The 16,526-nt window shown below is 43.1% G+C and overlaps 2 protein-coding genes across 10 annotated transcripts in view; both read right to left on the minus strand.

Annotated features, from left to right (window-relative positions):
- LOC124213873 (uncharacterized) overlaps positions 1-3,106 on the minus strand; it is a 30,695-nt gene extending 27,589 nt beyond the window's left edge. Inside the window, exons 1-2 of the mRNA XM_046615575.1 lie at positions 3,051-3,106; positions 2,656-2,804 (exon numbers count right to left, since the gene is read on the minus strand). Of these exons, the coding sequence (XP_046471531.1) occupies positions 2,656-2,804; positions 3,051-3,091 (190 nt within the window). The 5' untranslated portion in view covers positions 3,092-3,106. The remainder of the gene's footprint in view (positions 1-2,655; positions 2,805-3,050) is intronic.
- Positions 3,107-4,109: 1,003 nt separating this feature from the next.
- The window catches only part of Atg16 (Autophagy-related 16), a 237,960-nt gene continuing 225,543 nt past the window's right edge, over positions 4,110-16,526 (minus strand). For 5 of the 9 annotated variants that reach the window (XM_046618047.2, XM_046618046.2, XM_046618044.2 and 2 more), the window contains exons 12-15: positions 13,114-13,293; positions 11,052-11,136; positions 10,262-10,408; positions 4,112-4,829 (exon numbers count right to left, since the gene is read on the minus strand). In XM_046618047.2, the coding sequence (XP_046474003.1) occupies positions 4,736-4,829; positions 10,262-10,408; positions 11,052-11,136; positions 13,114-13,293 (506 nt within the window). In that variant the 3' untranslated portion in view covers positions 4,112-4,735. Of the gene's footprint in view, positions 4,830-10,261; positions 10,409-11,051; positions 11,137-13,113; positions 13,294-16,526 lie in introns of all 9 variants that reach the window. The other 4 variants (XM_046618048.2, XM_046618049.2, XM_046618050.2 and 1 more) reach the window with 3 other exon arrangements.

Here is a 16,526-nt window from a genome sequence, read left to right on the forward strand (position 1 = left end):
GAACGCACCCGTCATAGGAATTTAAGGAGAAAGAAGGGCGCGGACGGGGTGTCTCGTAGGCCCACATTTATCCCTGGGGTCCATATCGATGAGCAGGAAGTTGAATGGGTCTCATTCACGGCGAATGGATGGGCAAGGCGACGCGCCGATAGCGGGAATCGAAACACGCACCCTTTCAGATTGCGAGGGTCGGTCAAGTGTCGGAAATTTCGAGATTCGGCACTGCGGTAGGTATACCTATGTACCTGGCTACGAAGGGCTGAAAACTCCCCCGATATCAAATCAATATTTTTCAATCAACGATCGTGAATAACGCCCACAACTTTACTCGGCATCGAACGTTCCGCGGTGTCTCGGAAGTCCAAAGGTCGGGTAGAAATTTTTTTCCAAACGCGTTAGACGCTGATCGTTATACCGTGTACGAGATGCCGCGTACAATAAACTCATGGAAATGTATACCTATAGGCACGGATACCCAGCCGACATGTGCTGTATCATTTACAAAGGTACTAACTCCGTTACATATTTTACTCGAACCTGCAAACTTTGGAGAGCTACCGTGCGGAGAATAAGAATTTTCCAAGGAAGATTCGTCGAAGATTGAAGATACGAAAGTAGAACATGGTTAGGAACTTTCATCCCCGAATGTAGAGGGCCTACATATACACCGTCGCGTCCCGTTTACGTCGTAAAATATATACACGGGTGATTTCCGTTCTGGTGTTAGGTAAGCACGGATAAAATTTCGGACGAAAAATCCCTATAGGCGTGATCCCAGGCGAACGGATTCCCGTCGCTGTATTTCTCCCCATTATTCCAGGATAAAATTATAGTAAGAATAACAATAGTAAACGAAGACATGAAAAAAAAAAAAAAAAAAAAATTACAAAACGTCAATAATAACTATAATGACGATAATAATGATAATTCGCGATAAAATACCCCAGCAATTATTTCTGCAATGGAAGAAAGAAGAAAAGGTAAAGAAAGCCAAGCAGTAGCGCTGGGAGGGACAGGTGATGATGAATGAATTGGATAACGAAATGTTTTCTTAATAACGTTTAGTGCAGATATTATCACAGGTGGCCGTAGGAAGGTGAAAGCAATATTCAAGACTGGGCGACCTCTCGGTTCGGTTGGAAAAAATGAAGATATTTGGCGTTTAAATTTTGACCTGCTCCGCGGGCCGACAGCAGAGCGGGGTTCAATCGGTAGTTTCGGGAGTGGCGGTGGTGCGAGTTGGATTAGCCCCGAGGGTGAATCGAAATAATGAACAGGGAAACGAGATCCGACCATCATACTTCGTAATTTCACGCGTCACCTAAAACGAAGGCGAAGCTCTTCTCGACGAAGACACCATCAAGACTCGGTAGACTCGGGATCTTCTGAAGCCTCGAGGGGTTTTCAGTGGCAGGGCAATAACGCGCCGACTCTAAAGAATACCCACGATGAATATTCATTTGAGTTATTTGAATTTCACCTTCAATTTTTCACCTTTAATTTTATACCTTTAAGCTGTGGCACCGCCACCGTCACACCTAATACCCCGTTCGTCGAATCACCCCCTACTCGATTTGCAGTAACGGCTATAGTTGACTTTCATTTCAAAGAAGTAATCAGGGATTAAAAACACTGCATAGGACATCGCGGTGGAATGAATTTTCTATGAGAAATTATTTAAGGGCTCTCCGAAAGTTTTCGACATTAATGTGTAATACATAAATTCGTAGTTTCAATCATACGTATACAATTAGACACGGGCAGTCGTACTTGATGCAACCGGAAATGCTTACCGCAGTACCGCGGTGAAGTAAAATATCATACTTGAAGTATTTCACTAATTGAATGACTACAGAAAACACAAAACTGAAGAAAAATCACTCGCAATATTCCAAGTGAAATTAACGCCTTACTAGCTGCTATATTTCAGGGATGAAGTATTTGCGCCGGCCTGAAAATTTTTCAAACAGTCCTCGAAGAGGTATTATTATATCTAATCATAGAGGTACCCGTGAATTGTCATGCGGTGATTCCGCTTAAAGTTGGCAGCCATTTCAAGATACGCGAGTGCAGTCGACGAGATTCAAGATTATACCCACCTAGTCATAAAATTGTAAGATCACGGGTTAGTTGCCCCGTAAACCGAGATATTGGATATTGATCATTGTCCATTTGCCATTAAACTCTAACTTTCGCTTTATTCTTCTGAGCTATGACGTTTTACGGTGCACATTATACGTTTTCAGTATTACAAAAGGGCTGCTTAAGCTGATTACCTGGCTCCAACCACTCACTTCAGTCTCTAGTTCCCTGGCAATGCTTGCAGGTGCTTAAATTGCAACGTTTAAGAGTATTTGCGTACCAGCGTGCTTACCCACGTACCTGTTTATGTAAAACCGATTAGCTTTCGAGTTGTTTTCCTCATTATACTTGTTTAAGGTGGAATTACTGTGCTGGCTGTCAAACTCCATTCAAAACGACAAGTCACAAGGCAAGTCACAAAAGTTGCGTTAAACTATCAATGACGAGGCTGAAAAGCGCGATTCTGTGTACTGTCGAATAAACGGTAGATGGTACGATTTTTACAACGGCAGCAATCATGGAATATTTTTTATCAACAGTTTGTAAGGATATCAGTATTGTGAAAAATCTTACCTTGGTAGATGAGATGATGTCTCCTCGGAAAGAGGCCAAATTGAGTTTTTCCACTTTTTAACATCTTTAAAATAAGTAATTCAAACAAGTTTGTTTTACGTCTTCGAGCCAGACGTAAATTTATTTTTCCTATATAAACCTCGAGATCTCTGAAATAATGTTTACATATAAGTTGAAATTTTTGTTCCCATTCCGTACTTTCTGTGAATTGAATCAGCGACGCAACTAAGAAGCTGAAAAATTCAATTTCAATTAAAGTATTTCAGGTACTGAAATGAGGAAAGAGTGAAAAGTTTAAAAGGAATCCGTTAATCAGATTTCCACTGGAATTTTGGGAATGACCGAGGTGATGAACCTAACTCCGGATTCTGACGCCTAACACCGGGCATCCTTACCTTGGCACGACTCGTCGGGCCGTCGGAACGTCGGAAAGCATAATCCGTGATTCAATATTCTCAAAGCAAGATGAAAAGCGTTCAGTCTTTTGTACGCGTAAATATGCTGTTTCCTAATACATACATACACTCGTGTACACGGAGGGGTCATTTATTATGACAAGCTCAGACGAGTATAATTAAGTTGTCGTGTTTGAACTTATTTTTTTCTTCTCCCTCACTTGTTTCTTGCTCATCTCATCGTCGGCTGTATTACGATCTCGTTACATAATATTCTTCTCGTTTCTGCTTCTGCACCGTAACGAGATTCGAACGACGCGACGCTTCTGTTATACTTGTGCATTTATGCATGTATCTATGTCCGTGTGCACGTATACGTATACCTTCGAGACATTTAACAAACACTCCTAAAACATTGAGCAACGCATAATAAAGTTGGTTTAACGAATTTGCTCGCATTAAGCATCACACAAACTCACACAAGCACACACACGTATATATAACATTCCTACCTACTAGTTCACCCCAGAGTTGTGGTTGCAACGGAAGTTTAAACTGATGCAGTGCTGAGTGACGTATCGGGTTACTGCACCGAACATCACTGCGAGGAGTATGATGAACTCTTGAAACGTGAAAATAAGGATATGAACGCTACCCGCATTCGCTCACTGATCGTTTAGAAGCGGTACATTTGTCACATTTTCTTTTTTCCTCCTTGAATTTAAAGTTAGGTACATTTAGAGTAGCATTTGTACAGATGAATCGAACAATCTTACGGAAATTTTTTTTTCGCAGAATTACACGAGTTGTAGAGTTCAAATCTGACTCGGATTTCAGAATTAGACACGGTCTGAGATTATTTTTTCAATAGGCATCTCGGAGGGCGTGAAAGGTTTTTGCCAAATCGGTGGAATCGGAATTCCAGTTTTATCGATTGACCTGAAAGCCAGATGAAGTTCCGTGCGATTCGACCGTACGAGGCGTGAGGGGCTCGACGATTTGTACGGACGACAAATAAAATGACTCTCGCATTGCTGCGTGATATTTTGTAGTAAAAGTAAATTTTATAAAGTTCAAAACAACAATTAATTCTTTTTTGAGTATTCGTAAAATGTTACACTTCGAACGTACCAATATCGTATTTATATAAGAATCTAAGTAATATTGTGTACCTCAGTTTTAGCTTACGTATAACGTGTTAATACGTATACCTATACATCACTACATCACGGTATACATGTATATAATCGTATCTACTATATATAATGTACATAATGTATATAATGTATATATAAACTCCGTACGAATGTATCAACATTCTTTATTTTAATTTGTATTTTTAAATTTAATTTGTTTGTTGCTGGCGAAATTTGTTTGTAAATTTACTGTGCTTCGTTCGTATCTTAAAAATTAAACGATCCTGTTACTGTATATCAGACTCACTGAAACATGTATAATACAAATAGCAATTTGACCAAACCGTAGAGCTGCCTTTTTAGCGTCAAAGTATATCCTTCTAGCTGGCTCTGTGCATTTGCGTAGACATGAAATCAGGGAACTTGTTCAGTTCGAGGGCAGGATTCCTCCTGTGAAAATATACCCACATTTCCACCCACCCTCGGAATATAAATTTGATTTTCACGCTCCTTGGCACCTCCAGTTCGTATTCAAGGCGAATAATCCTGTCACACGTCGCCCCAAATGGTCGCCTGCTTGGTCCTGTCTACGGAGGCGAGGTACGTTCCCTGAGGATGCCACGCGACCGCCGTCACCGACGACCTGAGGACCAAATGAAAAAGGCCATCGCCCTGAAATGTGCTGATTACAGCGAGTCAGCGAGACCGAAGTTGAGAGGCGAAAGGCGAAAGGCGAATGGCGAAAGGTATGAAACGGATCGTATTAGGATTAGGCGCATGTCGTAACCGCGACAATAATTGCAGGAACGGTGGACTCCGGGGTTCCGGGCTTCCAGTGTTCCAGGTCACCAATAAGTCTGTGCTTCGCGGAACCAACGGGGCAGAAAAATTAAGCCCAAGTTATGACTCGGTCGGTGGCCTGGGCGCTATTAATCAGCGCCAGTTGGCCACGGAAACGGCAGGTAACGCGAGGGAATGAAACCTGCCTGACTGACGCCTCTATTAATCTTGCCTGACACTGACACCTAACTGACTCGTTGTCACCCTCCCGAAAATGAAACACCGCGCGACCCAATACGCGGGTTATTCTCTTTCCCCGAACCCTCCCCCGCCTCGCCTTCCCGTTACTTCATTCTCACTCAGCTTCAGCCCTCGTCGCTTTTTGCTCCTGCCGATCCTTTGACTTTTGAATGCATATTATAGACTTTCTATGGAGCCGTTTTTCGTCACTTCCTAAATTTGACCCGTGAGTCGAATTCTTCTCTTCTTATTCGCCTCGTTTCTTTTCCCGACCAAGCGTCGACGAGTCGTGATCGCATGTCTTCGACTTGTATAATACGACTCTCGATACGAGAAATCTAATATCTGTACACTCCATATTCGTCTTCGGACGCGCTAGGTTGTACAACGCGGGTCTGCGTCATAAGGAGGTGAGGTAATCTTCGGGAGCGGTTGGAAGTTCACGACCATACGAGAGATGGAAGGACGTATTTTTAATACCGAAATGCACATAGTGCGCAGCGCAAAGGTGGAATTGCAGAGGTAAATCTCCATGCTGCTTCGCTTGAATTTCCTTATATTTCATCTTTGAAGGCTTGGCGTTTGAAGGCATCTACTGTGTTTCGTGTAACTATATCCAGTCAACGACTGGCTCGTTCACGTCTTAGACTCCCCGAGACATTTTCGAATTGTGAATCGAAATGGTGCAAAATGAAGAGGGATAAAATAAGTCGCAAACGTGGCAGGAGTTGCCTATCAATCAAGAGTTCCCAAGTTTGAAAAGCAAGAATTGTAACAACCGCGCACGGATGCCGCTCTTTGCCCAGCCTGTTTGGCCTCGGCGAGAGATCCGCGGAATACGCAGCGGATCGTTGGAATGGCGGTGCGGACTCGCCGACGTAACTCGCTATTGCCTCTTTTGTAGTATTTAATGCGTTAGTTTCTTCTTTCGGTCCGCGTCGCGCCGGCTCGCGGATCGCCGCTCGTCAACTGCCATATCATTCAAGTAACGTAAATTGCCAAGGTAGGCATGTGGGCTCGCTGACGCTTTGAGGCGCCGGTGTTCGAGTACCGCGTCTTCTTCCCTTTTAGTTAATTAAAAACGACCTCGGGTTACAAGGGCTGGGCAGCTTGGCTCCCCTAATTACAGCGTTCGACCTGCGGCCGCGGTTCGCGCGCATCGAGAGCACGTACCGAATGGCGGAGGAATAAAGAGGGGAAAAATAGAATTTGAATACAAAAGCGGAAAGGCTCGTTTAATGCACGCGAGTAACGAAAACAGGACCGCATACCCGTTATCCGAACGTATCTGTCTCTTTGAACTCTGAAAATTGTATCCTACCGCTTTTATAGGCCGCTGAGCTACGCGTATGCCTGTCATTTTCCGTCCGCTGCAGTTCCAACTATCCGGAATTACAAGCGTGACACTGAGCAATTATTTTTCCGTCCTCCGTAACATTTTATACTTCATGCGATCGGTACACGCAAATTTTATCATCATATAATATAACCGCACCCTATCTCGTTGGCCGCACATTATCATCGTATTGTACCATCGCCAATGATTAACTTATCGGTAGGTATTTCTATTCTCTAGCTATCCAGTTTGTCGGATCCATTTTCTCATATTTTACAAATTTTCGGGGGCTGAGTGCTGCTAAATTTATATGTACCTAACTCTTGCGATTGACTGACTGGATTTTTATCCCATTAAGTATGTCAATGGTGGTCGGAAGAGTGATTTTGTAATTGCCTTCGTATCCCACCGTTTTTTACCCGCCTCGATTTGCACGTGAGATTTGGTTCGCTGCATTATCCGCGTTTCCACACTGTGGGAGAATTATCTTGAGAGAAGTAGAGAGAAGTGGAGGGAGTGAAGGGAGTAGAGGGAGAGGAGGGATATAGCGGGAGGCAATTGTGCTTCATCGTTGTCACGCGGCGGAGGAACTTCGAGAGTGTGAATAGAGCATGGCGACAGCCGAGTTCAGAGGAGAGTACTTTACCGCTACACCAAGCTCGTGGTTATCAGCCACATGGCTTTAGCATCTCTCATGGCTGTTAGGGCGCCTAATTAATTAAATAATTATTTAAACAAGGGTCATATACCTCGGCGCAGCGGAGAAAACTTTCTGGTAGGACGGTAACAAGGAGATAATCAACTACATGTGCATCAGTGTTATCCCTGCATCGCGAATCGCAACGCTGCAAGCTATACATATAGGTATACTCGTATATTTTTCACCTTAAGGATAAAGTTCATATAAACGCGCGCTTCGTTCCACCGGCGGTGTCTCTGTTGTACAGGTATTAGTCTTTCGATTTTCATCCGCAAGTTTTTAACCGCGGCTTTAACTTGCGTAAATTCGACAAAAAAGAAAGAAACAAACAAAAAACCAGTGAGAAATCCTGCACGATATTTCACTGCGGGTAAAAAAAATTCACACAATTTACACAAAATTTTATTCCTCCGCATGCATTCTTAACGCATGACGTTACCCGTCGAGTACCAATCCACGTCTGATGGAAATGTGAATTTTTTTATTTTTTTTCTCCTGCGTACGAATATTTCTTCTATATGTGTACGAATGTAAGCTTTGATTAGATGCGACGTGATTTCTGAATATTTTAGTACAGCAAGTACGAGCATCTGTCCGCACACCGGTCCTCGTGCATGGACTTCATTAAAATTTAAGTTCAGCCAACGGTAGAAATCGGAGAAATTTCTCCCTGCGAAACTTTTCCGACCAACAGGGGCAAAAGTTGTTGTACATTTGTCGTTGATTTTTGACAAATACAATCCTTTCCCCGTCTTTATACTTTCTACACATTCCTACGAGCGGCATTTTATTCCAGTCAGGTACTTTTTGGAATTTTTTCCTGCACCTTGCCACTTCACATCGTCGACACCGAACATTCCCTTGAAGTAGTTTTCGCGACGCAAAGGTACTTGACCAGATGTCGATACAGCAAACTGTCTAGTCTGGGCAATTTTACGAAAGCTCACGCGGATCAAGAAAGCCCATGGAGTTGAAGACATGACGAAAATTTTGATTATCATTACGCTCAATTTATACATACAAGAATGTCCATTCAGAGCCATTGGGAATGAAAACTAAATTTTAATTTTGGTACGTAGGTGACGCAAAGAATGCAAGACCAACCCCAGAGGTTTTCAGTTTCAAGATCTGTTATCCTCATAATTAAAGTGCATCCAACCTGTGGAAATTCCTGAACTTTTCATCCTGATCGTAAAATCCATTCCATTTCCATTAAAAGTGACTAGTTTTGAAACCCTCGCTCGCTAAAGCTCGCTCGGCGTCGGATGCCTAGTGTAACTGGTTCTTGTGCTCGTTCGCTCGCTTATTCGTTGTCAGTGTTTTAACAGATGACATAGTTGTAGGGGAGACTGGGGCACGATGACTCCTCAAAAAATTCTGGTATTTACTTCACAGTATACAGAATGAACACTGTCTTTGTGCACGTGACGCAAACCGAATCTGCCTGTAAGATTTTTTCTATATAATGCTACAAATCACGTTCACGCATGCATGTAAGTATAACGTATTGTAATTTTATGAAAATAAACTTCGTCAAAAAATACCACAGAACAATCAGTTAAGGGCTGACAGATTTAAAACACTACGCACAGCAATTTTAGCTCTAAATGAACGACGTTATTGTCATGTATTCCTATGTATACTATGCCAACCACTCACCAATTGCAATTTCTTTATCCTGGTTTTTCGGTTTTTTTTCCAATTCAAAGTGCCATCTGAAGCATGCATATTGGGTTGATAGTACAAAACATGACGTTTTCAATAATCAAACTTGTAAACTTGAAAATTAGTCCGGAAGATCAAAAGTCATCAGGTCAAGGACCTGGACAGCCAGAACCACGGAGCGCTTGTCCTGGAGGTCAAGATCCACCAGGTGGAGGACCTGGACGGCCAAATCTACGGAAAATTAGTCTTGAAGATCGAAAGTCACCAGGTCAAGGACCTGGACAGCCAGAACTACGGAGCGCTTGTCCTGGAAGTCGAGTTGCATCAGGAAGCGTACCCGAAGCGCAAGATCCAGGAGGTAGAAAACCCGATACTCGAAATCTGCGGAGCGCGATTCTCGTCCGTCCGTTCTACTGCGCGGTTGTTTCCAGACTGAGGAATTTTCGTCGTCAACGATTACTATAGATCGATCACGTCAGGAGAAAAAAAATTTTGGGTGATGTCGCTTTCTGAAAATCTGAACATCCGAACATCCAAACTTTGGTTTCGAACTTTAATCTATGTATGATGTATGATATGATTAATCACCCGGTTATACGCGAAATGACGGGATGAGTTTAAATTTCTTCGTCACATGCTGTAATCAAACGCTGTACAATTTATTTGTAAGTTTAGCGATTCGTTCACCTTTCACCTTTCACCTCGATCTTCGTCTCAGCCTTTCCCCGCTAGTAACGTTGACTTCGGTTTACTAATTTATCGCGTTACTCACATCATTGATTTAAACGTTCTAACATGTACACGATGTAAATTGAGCCCTGTGTATCTTCACTTTGCTCGAGCAGCTGAGCGGGATTCACGGCAAGTGTCAGTTTATTACTAAAATGAACATCCCGTCACGATTTACACCTGGTACAGCGTTTAGCATGCCAGAGAATTAGGTGTACTTTGAGTGTATAATATAAGCGGCGCGTTGGTAGGTCGTTCAGAGCTCGTTGAGGGTGAATCCGAAATAAGGAAAAACATTGGCGAAATATTTGACGAACGAATTCAAACGGCGGTATAACTTAAATATGGCCACCGTCGGCATGCTTGGAATTTAATTTTGGGTTTACGATCACGTTTTACAGACGCCAGTTACCGGGCGCTATATTTGTCATACCCGGCATAATCATGGCAAGAATCGGTCAGGTATCATTTTATGTCGATGCAAGAGAGAATCTTCGGAAAACCGACAATTCAAACCGTGTAATTCATTTGTGCCTACGTGCGCACTGCGCACGCATGCGTTGCCTAAGGTTCACGCTCAACTCCACGCGGATGTATGAATGGTAGATAAATTCTAGAAACTTACGTGTGGTCTTTGAGCACCGATTCCACTTTGTTGCTGCTCACGGACCAGATGAATACAGACCCATTGGAAGATCCAACGGCAATGTACTGTCCGTCCGGACTGAAAGTAGCGCGTGCCCAATCGCAGCCAACTTTGAAACCGTCGGCACTGTAACACATTCGGTATAAAAGAAACGTAATTTTCTTTCGAGCAGAAGTCAAGTTTCGCTTGACGTTGCATTTTCTTCATGCATTTAGCCATTCCCGCGGGTTCGTTTCAACCCCATTCCACACTGCTCCGTACTTTGCGTTTATTCGTCGAGATATACATAATCAACCGATGGTGTACGATATTTTTTGTTTGGCAAACCATAAACTCGGATTGGTCGTTTCGTAAGGGGGGGAAAATATTAATAAGGCTTGCACGGCATATTGTATAAATTTTCCAGCTAGCCGGGTGGCAGCGTCTGCAGAGAATAAGACGATGGTATATGCCGTACTTACATGCTACACGTATATGCAGCCAGACTCATTTCATGCAAAGCTCGTGTGCAAGTTTAGCTGCATATCACGCAGGCGTGACCCTTCATCGGAGAGACGGTAGAAATAACGCGTTTAAGTGAAATTTGAATTTAATTCCAGTCTCCGCATAAATTAACCTCTCCAAGCTTTACCCTGTATATGTGCTCTCCTGTATACTTACATGCACGTATGCATCAACTTAATTCGAACAAGCGAATAATTTCACCCGGAGTTTGCTCAGATTTATAATAACGCTTGGACGAAGAAAGCCAGAATAAAGTTGGCCTTACCTGAAAGTACCGATAATTTGGTTCATCCTTAAATCCAGCAACTTCAATGTATCGTCACGGACGCAGCTCAACAAGTAATGCGCGTCTGAAAATTAATTTAGAAAAGAAAAAAAGTTATTAAATATGCTATTTGCGAGTACATATCACAGTTTTACGTTGCAGTAGTCGAAATTCTAACTGACTGATAGGTTGTAAAAATGATTCAATCTTTGTAGAATGATTATCGTGTATAGAGTTAGATTTTCATAGATTTTACTTCTATTATTCATTCGATACAAAAAATCTACTTTCTATTCAAATCGATCATTTACATATCTTCATTTTCAAACAACGATACGGTATTCGCTTTACGTTACGACGGTAATTTTTCCAATAATAACTCATCTCCCGGTATATCAGATCTATTTTGCTGACGCAACGAATTGTTCTCGCTTTGCAACAGCTAGTCCCAATTCGAGGAACTGTTAGTTACATCTGGCTATACGTAAGCGTGATCAGCAAAGGGTATGTCGAAAGTGGAAAAAAGAAAGAAAGGAGAAAAACATCGATTACCGCTTGAAATATACAACAAGACCTGTATGATTAGCCGTTCTATCCTGGTCTTGGATAACAGTGAAAGTCCCAGCACTATAGGAGAAAAAAGTGGGTATGATGAAATTCGAAGCTTGAGATGAGTATAGCGATTTTGTCATCTTCACGGGGCCCCAGAAACATACCGCGTGATGTATAATACGAGCGATCTTTGATCGCCACCAGAGCGCAGGAGCTCGAAGATCCCCACCGCATTGTCGATCGACAGGGTAGGTGAGTGGATGGGTGGGGATGGAAGCGTAGGTCCGTAGGTACGGTTAAATGAAATACGACGGGACGGGTGTGGCATAATATCTCTTTTGCTCGAATGAGCTGTCGAATCTCCATGGTGAATTCCGTAAATGGGTGCTTTGGGTGCTTTGGGAGTACGCGGGGTAGCAGGGCGATACGTCAATGCAACGGGGTAACTGCTCGAATAATGAAAAAACGAAGGAAAGAGGGAAAAGGAAGGAGGAAAAGAAACAAGAGGGTGGAAAAAACAGATGAATGAACGTTGAGAGATTCCCATCTATCCAAACCTTGGATATTACAGCGACGGGTAGGCGCACAGGATCGGGTATTTATGCCATACTTTGCACCCTGAACCCATCCACCTTCCTACCTTGGAACCACTACTGGAATGGCATTATGTAACGGCACATGCCATGCTCGATACAAGCTTGACTTCTGTGCGTATGCACGGGTTGAAAAGTAATGACGAAAAGGGTGGAATAAATGGCGGTATACGAAGACAATGCCACCGGTAGAAGTTGAACGTACAATTTGGCCTTATCACGTATTTCGGAAAGAGAACCACATCATTTATTACAAATTCTCCATGGAGCGAAATTTCTACACATATATAATAGTGCGGATTCACATATTGCTTCCGTTTTACACCCCAGTTCTTCTGCAACGTTGGATTACACGAACAGATCATTTACGTTTCCCGAATGTGTTTCGAGAAAATATTGTCTTTAGGTCCGGCGGATTTGTATCGTTTTAAAATTTGGGCTTACGGCGACTGGTTTTGTTCGATCCGTTCCCACAGCCATCTTATATACGTAGACCCTTACACATCGGGAGGTGTTAAACACGAACGCATATTATACATGTTCTCCCATCCGGAAATTTGCGAACCCTTCGACGTTCCCTTTGCTCCCCGGCTGTCGCTAAATCGAGTGGTTCTACTCGACCGCCCAAACGAAGAGAACGTTATATATAACCGGAAGTTTACTCGCCTGAGGGGCGTTTGTAAACGGGATAATAACAGTATGAATTTTTCGATTGAAAGAGTGATATTTTCACTGTGAAACGACAGTCGGATGAGCCTTACCCAGATGCATGTCGTGATTACAAACTAGGAGAATTTTGAGCACGATTTCCTACATTCACCCTGAAGGGATGCGGATATGGTGACCGTATTTATCGTTGGTCCCGTAGGTCTGAGATAAGGTGCAAGTTGTTAATGACTGGGGATTTATAAACTCACCTCGGGATAGATCCAGCGACGTCACTTTGCCTTGGAGCAAGATGTTGTTTGAACTGGACTCGGCTCGCGTGTCCCAGAATCTTATCGTCTTGTCAAAGTGTCCGCTGATTATCGTCGATCCCGAGCCGTCGGATATTACCACGTCGTTGCAGCTTGATCCAGCAAACTTTGTCTCTATACCTGTAAAATCATTCGCGTATGAATAACCGTGAATTTCGGTAGATCGTCGAACGCGTTATATTTGCAACGCTGATTGAAATTCCGGGACCACTTTATATCCAACACGGATTTCAGGCGGCTTACGCTAATGTTATGGTAGTAAATATAAGAGAAACACGCGGAATATAGAGCTTCGCATAATTTTTTAACAAAAACCTATTTCGCCGATCCCTGAGGCGTTTATCTGACCTACGTTGTTTTAACATATCGAAAAGCACGAGAGTGGAGGAGGGACTTTTGTGTTAGACTTAAAGCCTGATCCAAGTGCGATATTCTTCGGAGGTCGGACAGAATTTGGGGTTTCGTATACCGAAAGCCATGAGTTTGTAAATTCGGGAAATCGGAGACACTGATTATACGACACAAGTGCCGGTCTGTTTCCAGATAATTCTCGCCGTGGTTAACCACGTAATTGCCCTGTTGAACGTATAACGTGAAACGAAGGGTGAAAACGAAGAATTCGCGGCGCCTTATCTGGGCACTTTTCCAGATCTTGTAGAAGACTGAGCTGTGAACCGACCACTTGTCTCGGAAGTCTTTTCTGCCCGATACCTCCAGGGGAAAAATCACTCCAGGGAATTACCCCGAGCGGCCTCACACATCGGCCTTACTTCAGAGCCTGGCTTACAGCGGAGGGATAATGCAGCCAAGATTTTCTCAACCCATAAGTAACGCTGGGACAGGTTTTCTCGAGTTGAAAGACCGGAGTACGGATTGTACTTTGCATGCGCGATTCGATTCCTGCAAAAGGCGCGTGTTTCTGCTCAGTTTTCGCAACGGAGACTGTTGAAGGAAAATTCATCCTGTATTACGGCGAGCATTGCTGACGTAAAACGTGTCATTGGACGATGTCGAGAATCCTGGCTTTCTCTTTGCGGCTGGTGGGAAAGAAGCGTTCTTGCCTTGACAACGTAACGTGTGGCGATGCTGCGATATAAAAATCGGCTTCCGTCCCGCAGAAGCGTTCGTCCATCATTGCAAAAGTTTCGAAGCGAATCAAACAATGGGAAGCCACAAGTGTCGCGGGAGAAAACCCGGGGCTAAACCACGTTGGTGTTAATTCGTGAAGGGTTCGTTGCGTGCGGCACGTGGCTGCCACAGATCGTTGGTCGGATCGGGTTCGGTAGATTGAATACAAGGGCGGAATTCCCAACGTGGGTATTGCCCTGTACCTTCCGAAGGAACGGTAGAAAGCGTCAACGGCGGGCGTCAGCTTGAGCGTGTAATGGTCGAGAGTCACTGTTACCGGATGGCTGAATTATCAACATTTTCGCGATCCGCAGGCAGGCTTTGAGGTGAAGAAGTTACCGATGGCGGACGACGGTCCATGTCCTAATTCCTTGTACCGCGAGTTTAGGACTGGTCACCGTATTTTTGCATCAGTCAACGATTACAGAGTTTCGAACGAGAGTTGGATAATCGTATATCGCACTCTTGAGTAAACTTTTACAACACTGTTTAACTCCAATTATTATCTTCCACCGTGTAACTTGGCGCAAGAATACCCGAGTTGCTGTATTTCTCAGAAGTTGCCGAGTCTCAAAATCCTGACTTCATAACTGTGTACTTCACCGAATAACGAAAGTTCCACCCTAATGCGAGGTTCGAGATAACTGGGTTCAAACGAGGCGTGCTCGGTTTTGTACACTCGTCAATGTATATGTTGAGCTCTTGGTGAAATCGCGAATCTCGCATTGCGCCATTGCGTACTTCGTGATTAGTTGAATGGTTGCAGCGTAATTAGGTCTTCCGTTCATTTTGAAATTTGAAAGGGTTCGATGGGGTGGCGAATCGAACTTTTTGGATATTTCATACTTGACAAGTAAATTATCCAAGTTCAATGGTCTCGGTTGAATATTCATTTATAACAGCTTCTGCAGGTTCGGGCAAACGAACGAGCCGATAAAAAGTCTCTTATCAGTTGAAGGTAACGGATTAGGAATAATGAACTTTTTAAACGAGTAACTGCAGCGGTCCGCTCCTTAAGGCGAGACCGTGCTGAGAATAATCTCTACAACAAAATGAGGGAAGTGTATAATGAAATTAGAAAATTTGACAAGACGTCTCAAAGTTTCGCGAACAATTTCCACAGCGACGTTCCTCGCATAGTTTTAAAAATTATGCAGCCAGACGTAAAGGCGACGGATTGTAATTACAAAAATAATTGTAATAATAAACGGAATAATAATCATAATAATAGTAATAAAGTATGCCGATCGCTCTGGAGGTGTCGGGTGGGAATATTAAAAATGACGTCACGTCAAAGCGGGGAGGGCCGGGAGTTCGAGTAAGGACCGAATATTAATATCCGAAGTTAATATTCTTTCCCCAAACCCCTGTGATACTTCGTGGCGATAACGTTTCGAAGAGAGTCGATGGAAGCTCGAACAATGCGACAAATGCGACGGGGAGGGCGAAGAATTCCGGAATCTGCTACAATGGCTCTAATCAATACGAATTCCCTCTTGTCTCCGAGACATTTGTCTTTGGCGTAAGTGTGACTCGGGGCAACGGTATTGTTTTAATCGATCGTAGAATTACCTATATTGGCACGCAGACCAAACTCAAATACAACTAGCTCGTGCTGCACTTCAAGACTCATTATATATGCATGGACGTTATGCGGACTGTACATGTGGGCATATCTATATGCCACAATTACGCTCTAATGTATATTGACTATTCGCCATGCTTCGCTAACATTCGTACGATTATCGGCCACGAATTGAGCTTCGAAGAATTCGTGAAATTGCTGGCTGTTCATAATTATGTGTTTTCCCCATTCCGTATGTTTTTCTATGCCCTTCAAGAACACGATTTGCGGAAGAATAAATCAACGCTGTAACGCAAAAGGTGCCTTATGTCCTGAATTTCGATTCAGAATAGAGAAAAAAAAAAAAAACGAAGCAATTCGCTGTTACGCTAACGCGTCGCGAGTTTTATAGATTGAATTTGTGAAATCTACGCCACAATTAATATTCGACTGAATTTGCGCATAATCGATGCAAAACCGTTAAACATGTATATTTAATGCAAATGTATGCAAAATAGGTATGATTTATTTCGACTAAACCATTGATTTTGTGGTTAGGATGTCTCGGCATATGCTCGCTAGACACGATTATTTGCTTGCTGCCTTTATTTGAATTTCACCTTTAATTTCGACGAGAGTATTTTATGAACGGGGAGATTAT

This window comes from Neodiprion pinetum, chromosome 3, assembly GCF_021155775.2.
Source record: "Neodiprion pinetum isolate iyNeoPine1 chromosome 3, iyNeoPine1.2, whole genome shotgun sequence".
In the NCBI taxonomy this organism is placed as follows: domain Eukaryota; kingdom Metazoa; phylum Arthropoda; class Insecta; order Hymenoptera; family Diprionidae; genus Neodiprion; species Neodiprion pinetum.